Here is a 23,732-nt window from a genome sequence, read left to right as displayed (position 1 = left end):
CTTGTAAGAAATCTCATAACACTGACTATTTGGGAACAAAGAGGCATGTCTGACAGTAAGTTCCTGAAAAATGACAACTGCGAATCAAGGATTAATTCAGAATATAATATTTCTTACAAGATTTGCAATAACATTCCTGTTTCAGGTAGGGGGGGGGGGGGGTGGGTGACATTTGAGGAAGTACACCCCCCCCCCCCCCTCTGAATGAGCAGATTTCGCATTTGGCTGTATAATGACTCTGCATTCTTGCAATAAACGTCATTGCTATTTGTCATTTGATAGGTTGTAAAGCAACTCAGCAAGACAATTTTGCACCTTCTATTTGGAACTTTAATTTTAGAGCACTTTTGATCACAAGTCTGATTCTCTTATTCACTTTTTCTCTTCATGGCATTAGGCAGATTTAAATCTTTAAGGGGCAATTTTTAAAATATTTTCAGGGGGAGGGGTGCTCCTCCTCCCTTCCCTTCTGATTTGCTGCTGCTGGTTACGAGCAAACATTCCTTACAGTTCTTTAGCCTCCCATCATAAGGCTGATAACATTCTATCATTCAATCAAAACAAACGAATGAGCAATCATGTACATACGTACGTACTGCATCTGTTCATATATTTGACTGTCATCCTTCCATATGACAAAAACATTTCTCTGGATTCTTACAGCCTTTCCCCAGGCCTTCCAGACACATAATATCCATACCATGTGAAACACAGTCATTAAGATTCTAGAGCAGAGAATGACACTATATTTTATAGCTTCCAAGTGTAAAGGAATTTTAAAAGCATTATTCTCAATTGGGTCATCATAACACTAATTGAATGCTGGGGCATTAAAAAGCAATTTAAGAGCACTTTGCATCGCTGCAAGATCTTTTATGATCTAATATCCTTCGGGTAGGCTAACCTGCATTCAATTCAATTCATTCATGTTTCGAATAAAACATTACAAATTAATTATAATTGTTTACAGCAATTTAGGAATACAATTTGGAAACAGAGGGGTCTGCACTAATAAGCAATGCTTGTACAATTGTGGACCCCTCAAATGATACTTAGGAATAATGAGTAATTCAATTAAAAAAAGGAACTACGAAATAGGGAATAAAAGGGGGATGCCAACAGAGACGATAACGGGACAAGTATAAAACAAATATCCAGGGGATGCCATGCTACTTGTCACCCCCCCCCCCCCACAATTAATGAAAATAGAAATAGGTATCCTGAAACAATCTGTGTGTCAGTATGGAGAAAGGCATCATGTTTGATAACTTCTTTACGGAAATTCATCTTTTAATACATTATTTGGAAATGCGTGGTGGCATCATAGAGGTTCATTACAGTCGTAAAAGAGTTCAAGAGTAATGAACTGCTAGATCTCTGAAAACACTTTTCATAGTGCCAATATTATTTGCTCAAAAGCATTCAAGGAAAGGCGCCCATACGACTGCAGTGTACCGATAGTAAAGCCCTAACATCAGATTAAATTGCTCTCCCAATATTCTTATATTAGGGGATGTCAATAAGGAGTTTATCCATATAAAGTGTTCACACCTACGTCATGAAGCCTTTGTATCACACTGTCAATTTAGAAAACCTACCCCCAGGCCCTTGCCAATATTACCCTAGGTTTATGCTCAGTGGTCAATTTCACACACACAGGAGATATTCCTACTTCATCTTTGGATCAAACACTATACCTAACTCCTGACCCTTACTAAACCTAACCTAAAACCAAAGTGCAATCCTATATATTAGACAAAAACAAAGGCAGGAGCAAATATCAGTTCCATTTTACATAGCTCCAAGATACATTTGAGTTTTAAAAGCATTTCATAAATTTCTTCCTACCAGGTACCAGTTTGTTACACCAAGGTCAACTGTTCATGAAATTATTTACTTTAGGGGCTAAGGCTGGGACTTGAACCTCTAATCTCCTATGAGGAGTCAAAAGTGCACACCACTATACTGTACCAAAATGCTTCCCCTCAGAAGCGCATTCACATCATGCTTCCCCTCAAAAGTGTGTTTACATCAAGTGCAGATGAACACACTTCTAAGCGCACACCAGCTTGTGATTCGGTCCCTATACCTAAATGTTAATGGGTTTAACATGTGTTATACACGGCTGCTGGAAAGCACCATTACGGATCATTACACAAGCTAGAAAGAAAAATGGAAGTAATCTTTTATATATAAAGATGAATGACAAATATCCAATATTTGCTTGGCATTGAAAAAAAAACTGTAACATTTTTCTAAGTATTTGGTGTTCTAGCTGTATTATCACGAGATTGTTTTGTAATTGAAATAGTTTGAAGGTTATTGGCCCTTTCTTGCTTTCCAAAATGTAAAGGTAATAAAGGGAAAGCACCAAAAATTCAGTCCAGATGGAATAAAGATTACTTCTGTTCTCACTCATATCATATCATTCGGAAGGAAGCGCATAATTCCCATGAGCAATGGATTGGTGTCAAGCTAGTAAAATGAAAGAGAGAAGAAATGAATGAGAACTGAATCTGATAAAGGAATGGATCAGACGATGCATTACAAATTCAGAGGGGTCATTATGGATGGAGGGGGGGGGGGGGGGGGGTGTGAGATATTCAGATGCACACGACACACAACACATGCTCCTGGCCAAATTCACACACTCCGAGCACGGTCTATTAAACTGATTAGTTCCAGAGTAGCGGAGCAAGAATTTCTCTGAAAAAAACAAAAAAGGAGACCCCCTCGTAGATTGTGACAGTGACTACGATGCTAAGATAGAGAAAGTGAGACGAATTCCATGAAGATCAAGTCTTCCAAGAAATTGTGATGTATCATCTCAGATGTAATATTTTGTGAGCAATCCAATAGATATATCGTGGAACCACATCATCAAAAAAAACCTCAGAAATTTATTACTCTCCTGAAATGTGTTGGGCAATGCATGGTCTTTCTTCATATTTAAGCTGTGTGATTTTGTACAATTCAATCTTGAGGAAGGAGACATTGTGTTAGTTTTGTATTTGGTAAGTAAACTTAGCTTACGTAAATCCACATTTGTAGAACTTTCTTTCAGCTGCTGCAATAAAGATATTGTATTTACTGTTATTAACAACTAAACGATTCATATCATTACCTAGTTTTGTAATTGTTTGAAGTAATTGAAATATTGAATTGTCCAAATTCATGTTTCTTGAGAATGTGACATATTAAAGCTTGCACCTAAAAGTTTTTTTTTTTAAATGCCCTAATTCCACCATTCCACCTTTCATTCTTGAGTTATGATTTTTCATTTTTTTTCTAAACAAAGTGTATGAATGATTTAGTTGTATTACTTCATCTACCATAACCTTTGAGCTCGGCTATAAGGAAACATTATTCTCAAAGCTTAAAGAAAAAAGTCAATGTTAAGATTTCTCTACAGCGTATAAACCACTAAAAAAACACATTTAAAACTTGTCTAATTGGGCAATAGATTGACCGAGTGACTTGTATCATTACAGAGAGGGGAGAGAGGGGGGAGGGAAGGAGGAAGAGAGAGAGAGAGAGAGAGAGAGAGAGAGAGGGGGGGGGGGGGGGGGGGGGAAAGAGAGAGAGAGAGAGAGAGGGAGAATCTTAAGTTCGTCACTCAAAATAATTTTATTGAGAGGAAAGCATATTCAGTCTAGAATCTAATATACTTGACACTTTAAGATATATATTTAACGTAGAGGAAAAACTTGACCATCTTTCCTTTCACAGCATTAAGTCTCTTCCAGGAAAACAATTTTCTCATCATGCAATCACATCTGTTCTTTGACATCATCTTTTTTGAGCCAGAGAGGTATTAACCCATACACTTTAACACAGAGTTAATGCCAAACAGATGATCAATTTCTAAAGCACTGCATGATGCTCTAACTTGCAAATGATTGCACAATTTGCTACCTATCATTCATGATTACTGGTAGGCTCAATAGAACATGGCAAAATAAATGTAACCGGTTGGATGTTGGAGGTACATTATTAGGATTGATTGTAGAAAATTGCCTTTTGTGGGAAGTTCATGAAAATCAGACCTAACTACAAGTAGTCTGCTGGTACAGACTCTATTTTGAGATTTTAACACACTACTATCCTGGCTTGAGCCTACATAAAGTCTGCCTTGGTTAGTTGATTCAAATCAAAACAGCTACAGTACAGCGCCTATGGAGAGCAGTATCCATAGCCTCACATTGCAGACCCCTCTGGTACTTTATGTCAGAGGACTGTACTTACAAGTTCGTCAAACTTCCGTTTTAGTCTCCAATTTCTTAATTCCAGAATTGTAAGATTATGATTGTTTCATGTTACTTTTGTATATTATTATGTTATGATTTTATGATTGAAATAAATGAACTGAACTGAACTTGTTAATGACTAATGAGGGTGTGGCGCATGTAACTAAGAACAAGTGCATGTGTGTGTAAGTGTCATTAAACTTACATGCAAATGAGGGATTATCAAACTTCATTCAGATCATCAGATTTCAAATAAATTGAACAACCTAATCTTCATGACGTACAGCAAGGTTCTATTAATACATAGTTTCTCCACCACACCATTTTATTTTTTAGCCAACAAAAGCATCTTGTCTTTGCGCTGATATAACAGAAAACTAAATCTAAAACAATTTTAGGCAAATTAATCAATTTAACATTGTTAACAAACTGTTAGAAATTAAATACCACTTCCTACTATTTCCACCATACAATATTCATATTTTTAGCCAGCAAACTATTTTGTCTTCTGGCTGATATAATAGATAATAGAAAGAAAAATATATTCTGGCAAAATTCTGTTGAAAATATTAACAAACAACAAATTTCAAACTGGATACCAATCGACCAATCAAATAACCCCTTTTTCACAGCACGATGTTAATCACAGGACCCAATCATGTACTCATAACATGTTGTTGTTGGTCCCCGGACATTTGAAAAGCAAGTTCTGTCAAAACCTTGATAAACATATGGTTTGGCAGCAAATATCGATGCCCATTAGTTCAGAGGTATGCAGGTGCAGTGGTTTGTGATGAATCAGGAAAACATATGGAAAACTTAAGGCAATGTCAAATGCAGTATTGATTGTTTTTCTCTTGGGATTCACTATGTACTAAAGGAGACTGTCTTCAGTGTCTGGCTGTTTTTGTTGTTGATAAAAATAAGTAGAAAAATGGAGTATAACTGTTTAAAGGCAAAGACCAGTTATGGTCATGCGATTGCATTGTGAAAGAAACGTTGTGGAATCGATCAGAAAAGGTTGATCATCTAGCATCTAGCATCTGCAAGGTTCTGGAATCATCAAAATGATAAGAAATTTGGCCCATTCTTCGTAAAGTTACAAGCACTATACACAGAAAGATGTATATGGGACTACGCTATATCTCTCACAGACCATGAGAGAAACAAATTTACCAAATATATGAATTAGTAGGCGGTTTCCCGGCAAATTTTGTTATCATCATGTATTAGTCAAAACATATTCTTTCACTTGATTGGTAATGAGAGCTTCCATTTCATTTTTTGAAATTGGGGCGTTTCCAATACTGGTCTTTACCTTTAATACCATCTAAATAAATGTATAACCCCATTCAAATACAGATGTATGGTTTCGTTTTGTAACTTCGTTACTCTATTAGTTGTTTAGTTCATTAGAATCAGTAATTAATATAAAGATTGTTAAAAGTATTGATTTCTTTTATTCTTGTATGTATTTATTATTTGTAAACTGAATTGTATGAGTCTCCGGACTTTTTATTCAGTACGTTTTCATTTACAATAAACCAGAATTGAATATAATTACAGATTAACTATATTTGATGGTTTTGAATATAGTAAAGCAACATCTAACCCCTTACATCAAGAGCCAAACATGTTTTGGTGATTGGTACGCTTCAAGCTACATCATAAAAGTAATATGAATTAAAGGGATAGTTGAGTTCTGTTTTCAGACTGCAAATTCCTTCAAAGTGCATGGTTATCATGGCTCTTATTCTTATCTATGACATTTCTAGTGCCCTTTTAGAACCTAAAATTGCTATGAAGGTAATTTTAGACCCCAAAATGTGTGAAATTTAGCCAATACGATCATACCAATTCAGCTCCACTTTCAAAAAAACACGGTGACCGTTTTTTCAACGGTTTTTCCCCATCTTTCAAAATATCTAATATTTGTGGTGGTACACAAGTATTAGAAAATGTTATATTTCAACCGTCTCTGAACCAATTTTGTTCAAACAAAGATGATTCTGTCATTTAAGTATTATGTTCTTTCAAATTTGACACTCAGTTTTTCATTATCTCACAAAAAAAATATTTTGTGTAGCGCCCTCTGTAACAGAACTCAACTATCCCTTTAAGTACTTTCATAATCATATCAAAATGAACAGTACCCTTTAACTGCCCTGCACATGCAGCACATTTTATGCTCTGGCGAAATCTGATCATAGTGAATAATTGCTATAGAAATGGAACATCTTTTATTATACAATGACTCCTCTTCTAATCCCGTTTGACAACTGATGCATGCAAGAGGATTATTGAGATTTACATGTTTTACATGTTTTATGTCGAAAGACAGTCAGAATTAATTAAAAGCATTTGGTAACAATACATGCTATAGACTTGCAAATAAGGCGGTAAATGTATTATTCATAAAAAAATGAATGGGGTTATTGTATTCTCATGAATAATTGAGCGCACCACATGACATGCAATGAAACCCATTCTCCATGTTCCTTTTAACAGCACAATGACACTCTATTAAACGCTGTGTCACTATCATAAATATTTCCAATCGCTGCTCCATCTTTTCTGCTTACATCTTCTCATCGTTTTTCCTGTGGCAGTTCCATTATGACACCAAATAGAGTGATTTTTCAAATTTTCAACCCAAATATCTTATCATTTCTGCAATTCTTTTCTTTGTGTTTATTGTGTATGTTTGTGGGGGTGTGCATATGCGTGGTTGAAACCTACTGTCTGTCTTATTTTCCCCTTCAAAATATATACCCATATACTTTAATATATATCAATCTTTTAATTTATTTTTTGCAATTTAGTTTTATGTTTACCTATGGGCCTCATTTACAAGCACAAGTTGTTTCTTAGAGGTCCTGGCCTATTATGTATTCTGTTTTTATGATTTGTATTTATTTGTTATGATGTCAAATAAATTGAATTGAAATTGAATTGAATCCTTTATTACTCCAAAGATGGTTTCTCATGGAATACATTTATATATCCGGTGAGACTATCTAAGGAGGTATAGTGCCATTGCATAAAGGAGGAAATCAATTAACAACCTTTAAATGCATCTTAGAACAATTCTTGTGTTTACTGAAAGGTTTCAATCGCAGACACGAGCTCTCCAAGGAAGAATTCATTACTGATTAATTGTGCAGGGGTGATAGTGAGCACTAAAAAAAAAATAGGTTTTTTGTTTTCCCGTCAACCACGCTCCCCTTGAGTAAAAAAAAAAAAGAGGATTCGCGGGGAAAAAACGGCATCTAACAACATTCCCCCCTTTCGAGTAAGAAAATTGGGACAAAATTAGGGGAAAAAAGGGCAAAATAGGGAAGAATAGAGAAAATAAGAGGGAAATCGGGAAACCAGGATAAAATAGGGAAGAAGAAAAAAAATTGGTTAAAAAAAAAAAAAAAAAAAAAAAAAAAAAAATCTGGATTTTTTTTTTTTTTTTTTTTTTTTTTAAATCGGGAAGAAAAAAAAAATCGGGAAAAAATCGGGAAAAATAAAAAAAATCGGGAAACCGATTTAAATCGGGTTTTTATCAGGCCTGATTGTGACATGGTACACATCAAATAATCATGATTGCTGAAACCCTGTCGCATTTCTGATAATAATTTGAGCCAACTCGTCTCACCATATGAAGGAAATCAAGTGCAATATCCGACTATAGCAAACGACAATGGGGAGAAGAATCAAAATGAATGATGAGATTTTTTCGTTGCCAAGTGAACTTCTTGAATTTCACATACAATATATTCCCAGGGGTAGTTCAACAGCCAGGAACTGTTTCATCTATTTGAAGCTAAAAGAGTGTTAACTCTTATAATTTGACATAGAGTTTACGCCGTTGTGCCTCCAAACAGACATATGGATGCTATAAACAATGCTTCATTCTCGATTATTCAGATGGACCCAATTCTTGTGATAAGCATTTCTCCAGAGATGAGGACAAAAAGAAACTTGCTTTGACATTCATCATCATCATCTTCCGACTAAGGTTTCCACGAAAAACAATCTGTCATTTTGGGGTAATATAATTGGAGACTGCTTATAAGTTATAGTGTTTACAAAACATTTATTTCTTATTACAATCAATTCAGGAGTATGAATTGTTAGGTTTAAAAAAAAATCATTTTCTACAACCAATTACAGAATTCTAGCAAAAATGTATCTAGGAGAGTGAACAGAGTTAAAAGCATACATAATTGTTGAAGTTCTGGGCCCATATTCATAAAGCCTTACTAAGATAGTCAACTATGACAGGCTTACATAGTTTAGTTGAAAACTGCACTAGTTAGTAAGGTTTAATGAATATGAGCCTGGGTCAACCAAAATTCAAGATAACTTAACAAAAACAACAAAAACAATGTAGAAGACAGAGTAACATATACGAGATTATATATTTCCTTGGTAACTGATAGTGAGAGCAAGAAATAACCTCAAAGCTCTCAATAACAATATCCTTTTGGGCTTTTGCAATAAATACACCGTGCTTGTTGATACAGTATTCAGGACAGAGGGGTAAATTCAATTAATATTGCCAGTCAATAGGTAGAAAGGGAGTTATATTTCACAAAGTATTGATTTTTTCTCCTGTGCCTGGCATCAGAAGACATAATTAATAGGATGTAATTACCTTTTTGAAGGTACAATCATGCAATCAATATCTAGCTATTTCTAGTTTGAATGCAGGTTACCTTAAGACACTGAGTATTGGATTGTATTGCTCCCATTGGCTTAATACATAAAGTATTTTGGTCCTGAAGACCATCGGGTATCTGGACATATTAAAGACAAAAAGGAGAGGGGGAGGGAGGGAGGGAGGGAGGGAGAGGAGAAGGGGGAAGAAGAAAAAGAGAGAAAGAGAGAGAGAGAGAGAGAGAGAGAGAGAGAGAGACCAACAGAGGAAAAATTAAATATCAATTAGTTTAAGCAACCTGCTGTCTAATACCTCAAAATCTTTTGATCAGATAACGCAAGCATAAAACATGAGCACTACGTTTAAATCTATGTTTAGAGCTGCTACATACGATCCGATCCGGAATAGAAATTACAAAAGTAAGAGAAATTCTCACAACTTTAACTCTGTTTCCCTTTTAAAAATGAGTATGAATATTGCTTCAATCAAATGCAAAATTGCATGCCCCATTTCTCTCTCTCTCTCCCTAAACATATCTACTTTATCCAATTAATTGTCTCCTTTAAATCACTAATGAATTAGCAAGTATTTCACAAAGAGGGGAGGCAGATTGGGTATCATAAAACACTTGGGTATCATAGGGATTTCAAGCACACTTCCATAAACTGCCTTCTGGTGCACAAATTATATATTCCAAAGGGACATTCAAGCACGACCAGGTGTATGATGCCAATTTATCTGTATGTTAATGGATCACAATATAACCCTAGTAACAAAAAAAGCGAGCAGAATGCAATATTAATCTAATTATTAGAAGAAAGCCATTTTACTTTACATCGATTTATGAATGACATTTTACACGAGCGCAGTTTTGAGTTGGTCAAAGGAGGTGCACACCATGTTATTTCTTGTTTGTTTGATCTTATGTTTGATCTCATTTTAATTTTTATCATTATATGCATGATTTTCTGAATAAAGAACAGATTTATAATTTGCAGACAGACAATGGTGCGCTTAGAAACAATTATATTAAGTGCCTAATATATGTTGCGTACTATTATTATTATTGATTTGTCAAACTGGAAGTAAAATACACAGCAGCACATTATGAGCCAAATATCTTTACTTGTTAAACAAGAATCAGTTTGTCTATCAAACATAGTTTTTCAAGTACCCCAAGATAAATTTACATATAATTTCAAGATTTTTTATTTTCACCTGAATGTTTCGTAATACCTTTCAAATTGACAACTTTTGGAATTAAAGTGTGCTGAAAATACTGAATAATATAGCTATCCAATTGGCACCTTCACAAATTGTTGCTGTGCTGTAAGTATTGCCAAATCTATTGAACTTGATGAGCCAAATACAGTTTCTTAGTAATGATTAAGCATGCATGCAGTCATAAAAAAATGAAGACTGATGCTTTTCCCCAAAACTGATTATGGACCTGAGAGCTAATAATGAAACCAAGTATCAGAAACAGGTCATCAGTCGGTAAGAGGTCAATAAGCCCAATAGTGCTGTTCACACATGGAGCATTAAGTGAGATTTTGTTTAAACATCACTTTATTACCAATAATAATGAAAATAATAAGGACGATGATGACGATCATGATTAAGATGAGGATGATGATGATGTTGATAATACTACTACTACTATTAATAATGATAACAATATTACTACTACTACTATTACTACTACTACTACTACTAATAATAATGATCACATAATAGTAATAATACTAATAATGATAATAGTAATAATAACAACAATAATGATAATAATAATAATGATAATAATTATAGTGTCTCTATGCGCTTAGAAAAATATATACCAGGAAAGACAAGTTACATATATGTTACAGCCCAAACGTAACTTAGTAAAAATGCTGTTTAAACAATTTAGCTTTCAGGAGGGTTTTAAACTTTAAAATTGTGGATGATTCCTTCCTATGAGATGATGAGAATCTCACCTTTTTGTGTATGAAGCAAAATTAATCACTGCGTACACATATACAACCACCTTTAAAAAGAAGCTGCAAAAACATCTCTAAACATGCAGATCACAGGTTATATTGATGTGGTGTATCGTGTCATGTGTCATCATCGATCATTCAACTCCACTTTTTCTATGTTGCGGTGTCGGATGTTTCATTTCCTTTAAAATAATGGCTATCCTCCAAGCCTTCCAGTATTCATGCAGCATCCAAGCGAGATCGTCTTGCGAACAAGGCTAATTACAGTGCATGATTTGGGAATAAGTGTGATTATGTGCAATGTGCACTGTGTTAATCATACAATCATGTCATGTACATGGAGAGAGAGAGAGAGAGAGAGAGAGAGAGAGGGGTGAAAAAGCAATCTCATGTTCTACATCTCAGCAAGCAAAAAACATTTTTAAAAACAAACCAAAAAGCATAATTCAAGTCACACTTTTTCCTTGGGTAAAGAGGCCAGTGATAAATTACTAATTAAGAAGCAATGAAGTGGGACTAATAGACTTCATAATCAAAGCGATTACCGGGCGCCTCTGAATAGCTGAGACAGATAATGAATGGCGCTGTACAAGTACTGTGGATCATCAGCATCACCTCCTTTGATCTCCAGCCACAATTCCAATTCCAGAAGAGTCTGATATTCCATAGCTTACTTTCCTAAATTCATTTGAGATTGGATTTCTTTGTAACCGTTGTATATTTCTCAATGTTTACAAAAGCACTGCATTATAAAATGGAAAAGAGGAGGTTCACCTTTGTTAATTTGCTACATGTTAATTATCTTTTTTTTAATATAGGAGAAAATCAGTAAACAATTTTTTTTTTTTTTTAAAGTATTGTGTAAATTTTATTGCATTTTTCAAATCTGATTTGATCACATATGTAATGATAAACAGCAAATGTGCAAAATATTGGCAAGTATTTTATCTATGGATTTAGTCAGTATTTTATGTTCTTTAAAACATTTAATGTATATCAATGTCATAACTGTACTGTTCAAAATGCAATTAACTCATAATTGACAGAGCAAATATTCTGTACACCAGCTTATAAGCCAAGATTCCCAATTTTACTCTGATTTTGCAGATTAATAACAGAATAAATTATTTCCAAATGTTTCATTGACCATTCCTAATAAACACCAATGCTCGATCATTCATAACATGAAAATTGCAAATGACAGTTGCCATTATCCCGTAATGTTCTTTTGAATGCTTACAATCTCACATAATTGGAAAAGTTCATTTTTATCAACCAATTATTGTATGAATATAAATAACCTTGTAGAGTAGGAAATCAATATAATTTGGATAGAAAAAGATCATTGGGGAAGGGAGGGGGGGGGGGGTGGGGATGAGGTTATCCTCATTATTTTTTTTCTTTTGCCTGAATTGTTTAATAAGTTCACTTAAATTTCAAATTTGAGAGGATGAATAAAAGAAATGCTTACTGACAAATACCACAGGAGGGAACAGTGTTATCCTCTGAATTTTCTTTTGCCTGAATTGTTTAATAAGTTCAATTCAATTTGAGACAATGAATAAAAGAAATAAATTATAAATACCACAGTGCTGCCATTATTCACTGGAAAACAATTTCCCTCAGCAATGCCAGGCGCGGATCCAGGAATTTCTTGCCGGGGGGGCACAAGGGAGGGGGGGGGGGGGCACCGTGTGTGAAAGAGAACATATATATATATATTTTTTTTTTAGTACCCAAAAAATCGCAACGACTCAGCCAGTCGCTGAATTAGGTGGGGGGGGGGGGGGGGGGGGGGGGTCACAACAATTTTTAATTTGACATTTTGCTCCGTTGGGGGGGGGGGGGGGTAAGGTCACCTTTTTAGGCCAGCCATTGGCATATTGGTATATATATATATTTTTTTTTTTATAAAATAAAATAATATTTTTTTTGGGGGGGGGGGGGGGGGGGCCGGGGGGACACGTCCCTGTTTTTCAGTGTATTTTGGGCGAATTTAGGGCTGATTTTAACATATTTTTTTGGCCGGGATCTGCCACTGAATGCATCTCCACAATGATACCACAATATTGTCCCATTGACCTGTTTACATGGAGAATCTATATATTTCACAGTTGGAAAATTTAATGAATGTATTTCAGCATTTGATTGTAAAACAAATATATCAATTATACACCTAAATTGTCGTAGTTTAACGAAGCATTTTGACAATCTATCTCTATATTTAAATGGTTTTGATAGACAATTTAGTATTATTGCTTTGTCGGAAACATGGTTGAAAAAATCACATCCTAATCTATGTCAACTCAATAATTACTCTTTTATCAGTCAGGAAAGAGAAAATAGACGCGGTGGTGGCGTTGGTTTTTTAACTTGAATAATCTGAATTACAGTATAATGCATAATCTCAATATAAACAATGAATATTGTGAAGCTATATTTTTGAAAATCAATGAGAATGTTATTATCGGCTGTGTATATAGACCACCTGGTCAACCAATTAATGATTTTTTGAATATTTTACAAAATACTCTCCAACATATTCCACGTTCCATGTCATGTTATTTCTTTGGAGACTATAATATAAATCTTTTATCGTCTGAGGGCAATCTTTTCAATAATGAATTCATAGATATGTTTTGTTCTTTTTCATTTTACCCAGTTATTGATAAGCCCACCCGCATAACGAAAGATTCTGCTACATTAATTGACAACATGTTTACAAATAAGCCTGATACGGTCAGGGAAAGTGGTATTCTCTTTGGAGACATTAGTGATCATTTGCCCATATTTAGCGTTATTTCACCAAGTTGTATATTTTCTAACTCTGACAATGTAAACAGTTTTAAACGTGTAGTCAGTGATTATAATATTGCAATATTTTGTAGACATTTAAGGGATTTTGACTGGAATCTTCGTGTGACAAATGTAAATGACATGTTCAAAGACTTTGTGGATATTTTTCTAGATATATACGACAAGTGTTTCCCTCTCAAAAAATAAAAAAATATGAACAATTGAAAGAACAAGGCTTGGTTCACAAAAAAAACTTTAAAAAATGTGTAAAAAAAGACAAACTTTATACAAAAAATTTATATCACGCCGAGCAGTAATTGATGAAAGAATTTACAAGTCATTCCGTAACAAATGCACAAAGGCAATACAAAAAACAAAACAACAATATTTTCAATCTAAATTTTGTGCCGTTACAGGGAATTCCAAGGCTACTTGGAAAGAAATTAATACGGTTTTAAATAGAACTAAAATTAAAAAAAATATCCCTTCCAAAATTGTAAATGACAATAATGACATATCTCACCCAAGGGAAATGGCTAACGAATTTAATAAATATTTCATTTCGATAGGCCCCAATTTACAAAAGAAACTGGATGATCCCCATGATACATGTAATAAACATTTCTCCAAATATCTTTCAAATCCTCGTTCTTCTTCAATATTTTTTCAACCGATTGTTGAAAGTGAAATTATATCCATTGTTGACAAATTCAAAAATGATACTTCTTCTGGTTTCGACCACATAGATGTAAAAGTAGTTAAGAAAGTAATACCGTATATTTGTAAACCATTGAGTCAAATTTTTAACATGTCAATGTCGACAGGTCTTGTTCCAGATAATCTCAAAGTAGCTAAAGTTATACCAGTTTTTAAATCGGAGTCAAAAGAATGTATGTCGAATTATAGACCAATTTCTGTACTTACTGTTTTCTCAAAAATAATCGAAAAATGTGTTTTCAGTAGAATTTCCAATTTTTTATCTTCCAACAACTTATTAAATAGCACTCAATATGGATTTAGAGAGGGTCTGTCAACATCATTAGCAATTACAAAATTCACTCAAGATATTACAAATTCCATTGAAATTAAAAAAACAACAGTCGGTGTATTTTTAGATATGTCAAAAGCATTTGATATAATAGACCATAATATTTTAATGCAAAAATTATATCATATTGGCATACGAGGTGTTCCCCATAAATGGATTGAAAATTATCTTAGCAATAGAAAACAATATGTTACAATTAATTCTACAGACTCAAATATGCTCAATGTTGTTTGCGGGGTTCCACAGGGTTCTATCCTCGGCCCATTATTATTTCTAATTTACATAAATGATATTCAGTGTTCATCAAATGTCCTAAGTTTTATACAGTTTGCCGACGATACAAGTATTTTTTTTACCCATAAAGATATTCCCCTTATTAATACCACGTTTAATAAAGAATTACAAAATGTATATCAGTGGTTAAAATGTAATAAGTTAATTATAAATATGTCTAAAACTAACTATATGGTTTTTAGCAATATGAATTATAATATTGATGATATAAGAATCCATATGGACAAATCCCAACTATTACATACAAATCATACCAAATTTTTAGGTGTTCATATAGATGAATCCATGTCTTGGAAATATCATTTAGGAGATGTTTGTTCTAAAATTTCTCAAGTTGTTGGTATCCTATATCACCTGCGCAATTTATTACCCGAAAAAATTCTTCTCACTATTTACAATGCCCTTTTCCTACCCCACATATCATACTGTAATATAAATTGGGGTGGCTGTCCTAAGTCATATTCTGATAGAGTCTTTAAACTACAAAAAAAAGCCATTCGCCTGATATCAAAATCCTTGTATAACTCTCATTCTGCTCCGCTATTTCATAAGCTCAATGTATTAAGCCTATCCGATATTTGTCAGCTACAAACTGGTATGTTCATGTATAAATGTAAAAATCGCTTATTCCCTCGTTATATTACTGATCTATTTCCTATAAATGCAAGTATTCACTCTTATCAAACTCGGTCTTCTAATGATTTTCATTTCCCCAAAATACGTACATCCTATGCAAAATCTACTCTATTTTTTACCGGCCCAAAACTGTGGAGTTCTTTACCAAATGAAATAAAAAACTCAGTGTCACTCCAATCTTTCAAACGCAAACTAAAAAAACACTAGATAAATTCATACCGTAATCAACTACAACGTTAGTAGAGCTTCTTAACCCGTCCTTTCTTTCTTTATATACAAATTTACTTTGCTTTTTTTTTTGTTTAACGCAATTATTCAATTGTTATTTAATGTATTAAGATTATATTTAATTGATCATGATGGGTGCCAACACACTTAAGACTATTTTCCTGTCTTCCAGTTGGCTCCCTCCGCAATAATAACATGTTCTATATCATTACACTTCAATCAATCACTTATGCTCATTTTCCTCTTTGTCAATGTTACTGTAAATGTTCACATTTTGTTTTGGTATTTGTTGTTGTTATTGTATATACATGTATATATCTGTTATATGTAATGTACATCTTTGTACTTTTATTATTGTGGAAAATAAATGAATTGAATTGAATTGAATACATACGTACATGTATGTGGAATGCTGTGGTATTCAACAATACATTTTTTTCATAATCGTTGAAACGTGGTTACCATAGAGGGGAAAAGATAATGAGAAAAAGTGAAATTGAGTTTTCTACAAGAGACCAATAAGAACAGGGCTACTGATGATGTTAAAAAGCTTATTTCACTGCAATGAACTTAAAGGTAAAGACCAGTATTGGAAACGCCCTAATTTCAAAAAAATGAAATGGAAGCTCTCATTACCAATCATGTGAAAGAATATGTTTTGACTAATACACGATGATAAAAAATTTGCCGGGAAACCGCCTACTAATTCATATATTTGGTAAATTTGTTTCTCTCATGGTCTGTGAGAGATAAAGGGTAGTCCCATATACATCTTTCTGTGTATAGTGCTTGTAACTTTACGAAGAATGGGCCAAATTTCTTATCATTTTGATGATTCCAGAACCTTGCAGATGCTAGATGCTAGATGATCAACCTTTTCTGATCTATTTCACAACGTTTCTTTCACAATGCAATCGCATGACCATAACTGGTCTTTACCTTTAACTATGATTTTTGTTTGAGCTAGAGTCATATATACCTTAATGCAGAGTTAAAGTCTTTCTGGCTCTGAACATACAATATAGTATCCGATTCTAACTGTGTTACAGCCTAGGAGATAACGTCCTTCTGGCTAGGCTACAAACAGATAATGTACTAAAGCCTCACGAAATACCAAGGTCATAGTTCTACAATGATTCATTTCAATTCTAATAATCACTTTCAATTATCGTCTCATAACATCCATATTGTATGTACGATTGACTGCAGGTTATTGTACTTTTCCAATCACTGCCATCCTAAATGGAAACATCATAGCATTGCATCTCTAAAAATAGACAGGGAAAAATGCTAGCAAGGTTAAAGGTGTAGACAAAAATATAAAACACATTTCATTTAAAACCCATTTGAAAATGGGGATTTGGGGATTTATACCCAAAAAAAAATACAGGCCAAAAAAATCTAAAAGCTCATAGATCTGGACAATTTTGGTTTTTGGAAATTCAAGACCACAAAGCGAATCTTTTTGGAGGAATGTTTATGAACCAGGAGCATTTAGTTGTCTATGGTGTACGAAATGGGTCAATGATATAAGCATGAAATGTTATTGATAACTTGTTGCAATATTGATTGCCATGCTGTACGTGTTTGATTTGGCTCAAGCTCATAACTTCCAGCCCACCCGGATGTACGAAATAGGTCAAAATTAAGTTTGAAGTAAATCTGGCCTTGAAAGTGATAATGCTACCTGAATACTGTGTTTGAGTGATATACTTGGTTCATTTGCAGCTAATCATCATTTCTATCATTTCATTTCATCAGAATCACAATTATACATATTCTATGGAGAACAAAATGTAAATGAAAAAATGATTTCCATTAAAAAAAAAGAAGCTAACACAATACCATTCTATTTTGGGGGACTTAACTTGTGACATACCGTAGATATTCTAAAGTGGTTGATATTTAAATGTATAATAGCTTGATTGAGGTAGTGCTCTATAGATTTAACTATCAAACACATGGCAATTTCCGTTCATGCAACCCCATCAGTTGTGAGGCCGTATTTAATTGAAATATAATTACAACAAATTTTGACAGCAAACAGCGCATCACTGGCCAGCTAAGCTATAACCTGACAATGGAGATAGGCATATTGACCTCTTTCTTACACTGTGGAGCACTGAAAGTTGTCGGCTTGGGCCCTAATCAAATAAGACACGATGAGTGAAAAGATATTCAGTGATGAATTACGTTTCAATAAACAGCTAGAACTTCCCGGCTTGAACTAAGTACTGTACATCAAATCAGGCATGACAACAATGACATAATGTTCCAGTACATTTCGATGCTTCAACTAATGAAAATTAAGTTATCTTTATTTCATTTTACCTGTTTCAAAGCTTTTAATGAACTAGTAGATCCTCCAATATTTAAATACTCACACTAATCAAATTGAAATGGGTGAATGATATACCAATCGAACGGAAATACCTGTAGGTGTTATTGCCATAATTGATACCTGCCTCAGATATGATGTCTCGATTTCTTGTTTGTCAGGTATCAATAGATAAATCACTCTTTCACTATTCCTACCGACTTTTTTAGCCATAAAGAAAACCTATACAATTTCAGCCTCATTTTGCAGAGTCTATATAAAGTACATCACAGAAACTATGTAGTAGTTAACCCATTGATAAGAATGAGCCTGTTGGATTTTTTAGTTATGCCAGGGGGAGTGAGAAACTTCAAAGTTCAAGGGTATTTTTTTTCTTTTTTTCAATGTTATGTTGGTGTAATCATTTACCAACTTGTCATACTTCCAACAGGATAATGAATTACTCTTTCCTTTTTATCATCCCTTTTCTTCAGGCAGGATTTTCACCAGACTCTCTCAGAAGGATGACACCTAACATAACAATGGCATCACTGGACATTGAAAACTCTACATTTCCTGCAAACACTGTCGTGACAGCGGGAGTCGTATCTGTCTTTGAAGGCAATGAGAAGCACATCACCATTATCTCTGTGCTCTACATCATCATAGCCATCATTGGAATGCTGGGTAATATATTTGTGTTCGTCGCCGTAGCGCTTTCAAAGAAACTTCACACATTCACTAACGTTTTTGTGGTCAACTTGAGCGTGTTTGATTTCTTGACTTGCTTCGGATTGCCCTTCCAGGCCGTTGGCATCACGGCTACCGACGAGTGGCCACTCCCTCCTGCCATATGTACCATCATCGCAGCCATGGCGATAGTTACGCAGTCAGGAAGTGTCATCACGCTGGCTCTGATAGGAGTCAACCGCTATGTCCTTATTGTCAGACCAAAGGAAGTGTACTCTAGAATCTACACACATTGTAAGGTCGGGGTGATGATCGCAGGCACGTGGCTCTTTCCAATTCTATGCCTGGTGGTGCCGCAGTTGATCCCAGGCATAGGGTGCTTGGGATACAGCAAAAAGTTCAAGGTCTGCTTGTGGGACACCAAACGCAATTCAGCCATCGTCATGCAGGCAATGGGTGCCATAGCATTCATTGTATCGACCGTGTTCATCATCTTCAGCTACTCTGCCATCTATCACTTCATCCGCAAGCACATCAAGAAGTCCTATGCCACACTGCAGATGAACATCCCCAGTGTCAACCGCCCAGGCAATGGACATCATCCTGGCAACATCAACCAGAGAAGTACAGCAGGAATCAACAAGCGACAGATCCAAATCACAAAGAACCTGGGCTGGGTCATGGCGGTCTTCTTCGCCTGTGTTCTTCCTTACACCTGTATTCTTTTAGTCCCGACCAAACGCGTTGCAGGGATCTACATTGCCATGCTTTTTCTCCTCCCGTCTGCCATCAATCCAATCCTCTATGCCGCCAAACATCCGCACTTCAGAGTCGTGTTCCGCTGCATGGTGTACTGTAGATATTCTGCCATTCCCTTGCCCTCTGCTGCTCTCAAGAAGATACTGAAACAGTCCCCAACAAGAAGAAGAGTTTCCTTATCCAATTATGCAGTGGATGGACCATAGTTAGACTCTTGTCATGGGCGAAGTTTGGCTCTGTATCCTATTTTTGCATTTTAATATTTTACATGAATGGAAAGTGTGATTTTTATATCAAAATGACATGATGCAAAGTTGTTACAGCTAACATACATCTACATCTATGCAGAGAGAACAAACATCCTGTGAATAATTGTTTCTGGAAAATACAAAAGATAACTATAAAATAATAACAGCAAATTCATGTCTTTTTTGCAGGATTGCCAAAACGGAACATAGAAACAGTCTAGGTTCTAAAAATAGGCAAAATCCCTTTGTCATATGATAATCCCTTCATGAAACTTTCAAATGTGTTTTCCATTAAAAAAGATTCAGTATAAATATGCTAGATATATTGTACACTTCAAAATTGAACTCAAGTGATGAACTACATTTTTTAAAGCCCATTCACACTCAAACTGTCATGTTCACTGTTTTCTTGGTGGAGTGTTGGTTGTCAAATATTACACTTATTACTGTATGGCAAATTTGGCAATCTGATACCATCCACTGTAACTTTGATTAAGGGTTGGTTGCTCTTATCTGTTTCCAAAGCGCGTCTCTAGAACGTATCCTAGTTACGATTTTCTATGTGATTTAAACAGCCTTTAATTGTAATATTGTATAGGATGCATAACTCAAAAGAGTAAATATTGTTGCTGTGAAGCCTGTATTTTTTCAAATAATTCAAACGGCTCACAGATCACCTTCTACATGAAGATTAAACAATTAAAAAAAGAACTATTGTTTAACACTTCTCTCAAAATAGACAAAAGAAGAAAATAAAAGAACTGGCACTTGTCATGCATGTTTCTTTTTGAGTGTGGTGAGAGTAATACTTTGATGAATGAACTACTAAAGGCTACATCTCAACAAGGATAAAAGTGGATTTAAAAAAAAGAAGTAAGAAATTAATTTGAGTCAAGTTCGGTGCAAGTCTGGATAGAGAGTAGTGAACTCAACAATTACACAAATTGACTTCATATCAAGATGAGAGGGAGCTATTCCAAAACTGATTGAGAGTATCATTGAATATCATGGCAAAGCTAAAACCTGTCAGGGTAGGAGTGAAAGGGTAAAATAATAGGAAAGAGAATGAAGAAGAGAAAGAAGAAGAGAATTGAAGTAAAGGACAGAAAGGGATGGAAGAGGTGTGAGGAATTAAAGAAACACAAAGGTATAACAGAGAAGAAAGAAATATCGTCGGCCTTATGTCAAAAGGGCCTTAACTGCTTTTGGCCATTCCGAGATAATCGCGTTTAAAGGTTTTGGCCTCTCTAATAATCAAAATTTTGTGGTCGTTTTTTTGCTTTTGAAGCCAATTTCGATAAATGTGTTAAGTTATTAAGTTTTACATGAAATGTGTTAAATTTGTTATAAAATATTCAGAAATGTACATGCTATGTGCAAAAAACATGTTAGGGCCTTTTTGGCATAAGGCTTGAATGTAGCGTATTTATGCCAGAAGGGCCGTAACCTACATGTACTCGGCATTATGCCAAAAGGGGCGTAACCTACGCGGCGTTATGCCAAAAGGGCCTTAACCTGCCATTATCGTACGCGTAACTATGCGCATAGTTAGCGCCCTTTTGGCATAAGGAAATTTTCTTGTTTCGCAACACCTTTGGTTTGCCAGAAAGGCCCTCCTAACGCAAATGGATCATCCGTGTAGGTTAAGGCCCTTTTGGCGTAAGGAAAAAGATGAGATACGCGTTAAGGCCCTTTTGAAATTCATAATTATCTTCATAAATAAATCGAATTTCAACAAGTAAAGCACATCATTTTAAAGAGAATGATGAAATCTACAAGGTGATGTTAATAACTCAATAACCCCCAAAATCGGGTTAAGGCCCTTTTGGCATAAGGCCGACAATATACCATAACAAGGTACAGGAAAAGAAACTTTAAATGGGGTATTGTGAGAAAAGTAAGCTAAAAGAAAAGAAAGAGCAATTGAGTAAGGGAAAGAGAGGCAGAGACAGAGAGGGAGAGAGGCAAAGAGGGAGAGAGACACAGAGAGATGGAGAGATCAAGAATGAGAGAGATGGAAAAAAAGATGGAGAGAGACAGAGGATTGGGGGGGAATCACATCCACATTAACTTGTTGAGTACTTTTTGATTTTGAAATACCACACATCTATTCTCAACAACTCTCTCCCATAAAAAAAAAAGATGTCTAAACCTTTTCCCTCCCAATCTGGTACAACTGTATTTCATATCTGGATTACTTCTCCTCCTTTCTAAAAAGGTATATATCTCTTTCATTACAATTACTCCCTACACTTTCCTACCCCCTCAAGACTCCGTTCTCCATCTGGTATTCACCCCTCTCCACTCCCCACCTGAGATCTACTCCTCATAGGATATCTATCTCTTTCATTACCAGATGAGAAGGCGCGATAGCTCAGTCGCTAGAGTAGTGGTCTCGTAATCCCGTGACCCTGGTTCGAAAACAAGTCGATGCGCTAGGGCCCTTTGGTAAGGCATTAATCTTCATTGCCAGGTCCCTCAGAGAGGACCTAAAGCCGCCAGTCCGCTGTTTGTTTACTAACAAGCATTTATTGCTTTCTTAGATGTCAGGTAGAATACCCACCACTATCAATATCAATTACAACTCAATACACTTTTCTACCCCTCTCCACTCCCCATCTGAAATCTACTCCTCATAGGGTATCTACACTATCTATCTCTTTCTACTACATGCACTTTTCTACCCCTCACCTCTCCAATCTCCACCTGAGATCTACTCCCCATAGGGTATCTATCTCTTTCAACTCCACACTCTTTTCTACCCCTCTCCATCTGGTATTTACCCCTCTCCACTCCCATTCCTATCTTGTCCCCTCCAGGTAACCTTCTGAATCTCACCTTTCCTGTTTCAGAGACACAGCTTTAAGGTGAATACTGGTGTGACAGCCCTCACAAGAAATCTCATGACGTAGGGCCCAACCCTTTGCCCCAGTTATCTCATCCTCCGAAAACCCAGAGGAGAGGACTAGTGTAAACCCACCTATGTACCCCTCCCGCCTTCTTTCTCTTCTCCTCCTCCTCTCTCTATCTCTTTCTCCCTTACTTCTTTTTTCCCCTCCCTTCTCTTCCCATCTTTCTCTCATGATCTCATCTAGCTCACTGCACACCCTCTCTCCCCTCCCTCCCCCTCTGTCTGTCTGTCCGTCTTTCTGTCTGTCTGTCTGTCTGTCTGTCTGTCTCTCTCTCTCTCTCTCTCTCTCCCTACCTCCCCATCTCTCTTCCCTCTATATATCTCTCTCCTTCTCTCTATCTCTTACCCCCTAACCTCCACACCCAACATTATCTACAAATACAACAAAAAGAAAAAAAATTGACCCAAGTTCAAGATGAGAGGTGAACCTGCGTAGCTCAGAAGCCTAACATTAATCTAATTTGAGCAACAGGAAGTTGATCTTGGGCCTTGTCTGCTCCAATTCTCAGCTGGTGTCAACGGACACTGATCGCAACGTGATACAGGTCTGTCCATTTCTGCAAAATCATCCTCTCTCATCGACTCTTGATCGAGGGAGGGAAATGCAAGCAATGTAAATATGTATTCATGATACAATAACAAAAATAATATGAGCTGGGTCTGATAATTGGGCCAAAGGGAGATCGGGCTCAGCTGTGAATTGGTAGCCTAATGACAACACTCTTCGACACCTTCGAAGGGGATTTCTATCGTCAGATTAGGATGCTTACCCGAGGGAAATGTTGGCCCAAAGATGAGAATCATGAGATAACCTCGCTTCCAGATATTGGCGTATGAAATGAATACCAAGAGACTATCATCTCTATATAGATGAAGAAAGATGGGGAGGGGGAGCTAGAGCTCCCTTTCATGGCAGTGAAGATACATATAT

At 35.6% G+C, this 23,732-nt stretch overlaps 1 protein-coding gene across 1 annotated transcript; it reads left to right on the top strand.

Moving 5' to 3' along the window:
• Nucleotides 1-18,735: 18,735 nt before the first annotated feature.
• Nucleotides 18,736-19,848, top strand: LOC105438594 (G-protein coupled receptor moody-like). The gene has a single exon (XM_011666591.2). It carries the CDS (start codon nucleotides 18,736-18,738, stop codon nucleotides 19,846-19,848), a length of 1,113 nt encoding a protein of 370 aa, XP_011664893.2.
• Nucleotides 19,849-23,732: the final 3,884 nt, after the last annotated feature.

The sequence above is a fragment of the Strongylocentrotus purpuratus genome, unplaced genomic scaffold (assembly GCF_000002235.5).
Source record: "Strongylocentrotus purpuratus isolate Spur 01 unplaced genomic scaffold, Spur_5.0 spur5_scaffold_2, whole genome shotgun sequence".
NCBI lineage: Eukaryota > Metazoa > Echinodermata > Echinoidea > Camarodonta > Strongylocentrotidae > Strongylocentrotus > Strongylocentrotus purpuratus.
Note: the sequence above shows the minus strand (reverse complement) of the source record. Positions and strands in the feature narration are given on the sequence as shown.

Bases quoted from the DNA above. Each gene is read 5' to 3' on its own strand.
- LOC105438594 (XM_011666591.2), top strand. From the start codon at position 18,736: ATGGCATCACTGGACATTGAAAACTCTACATTTCCTGCAAACACTGTC.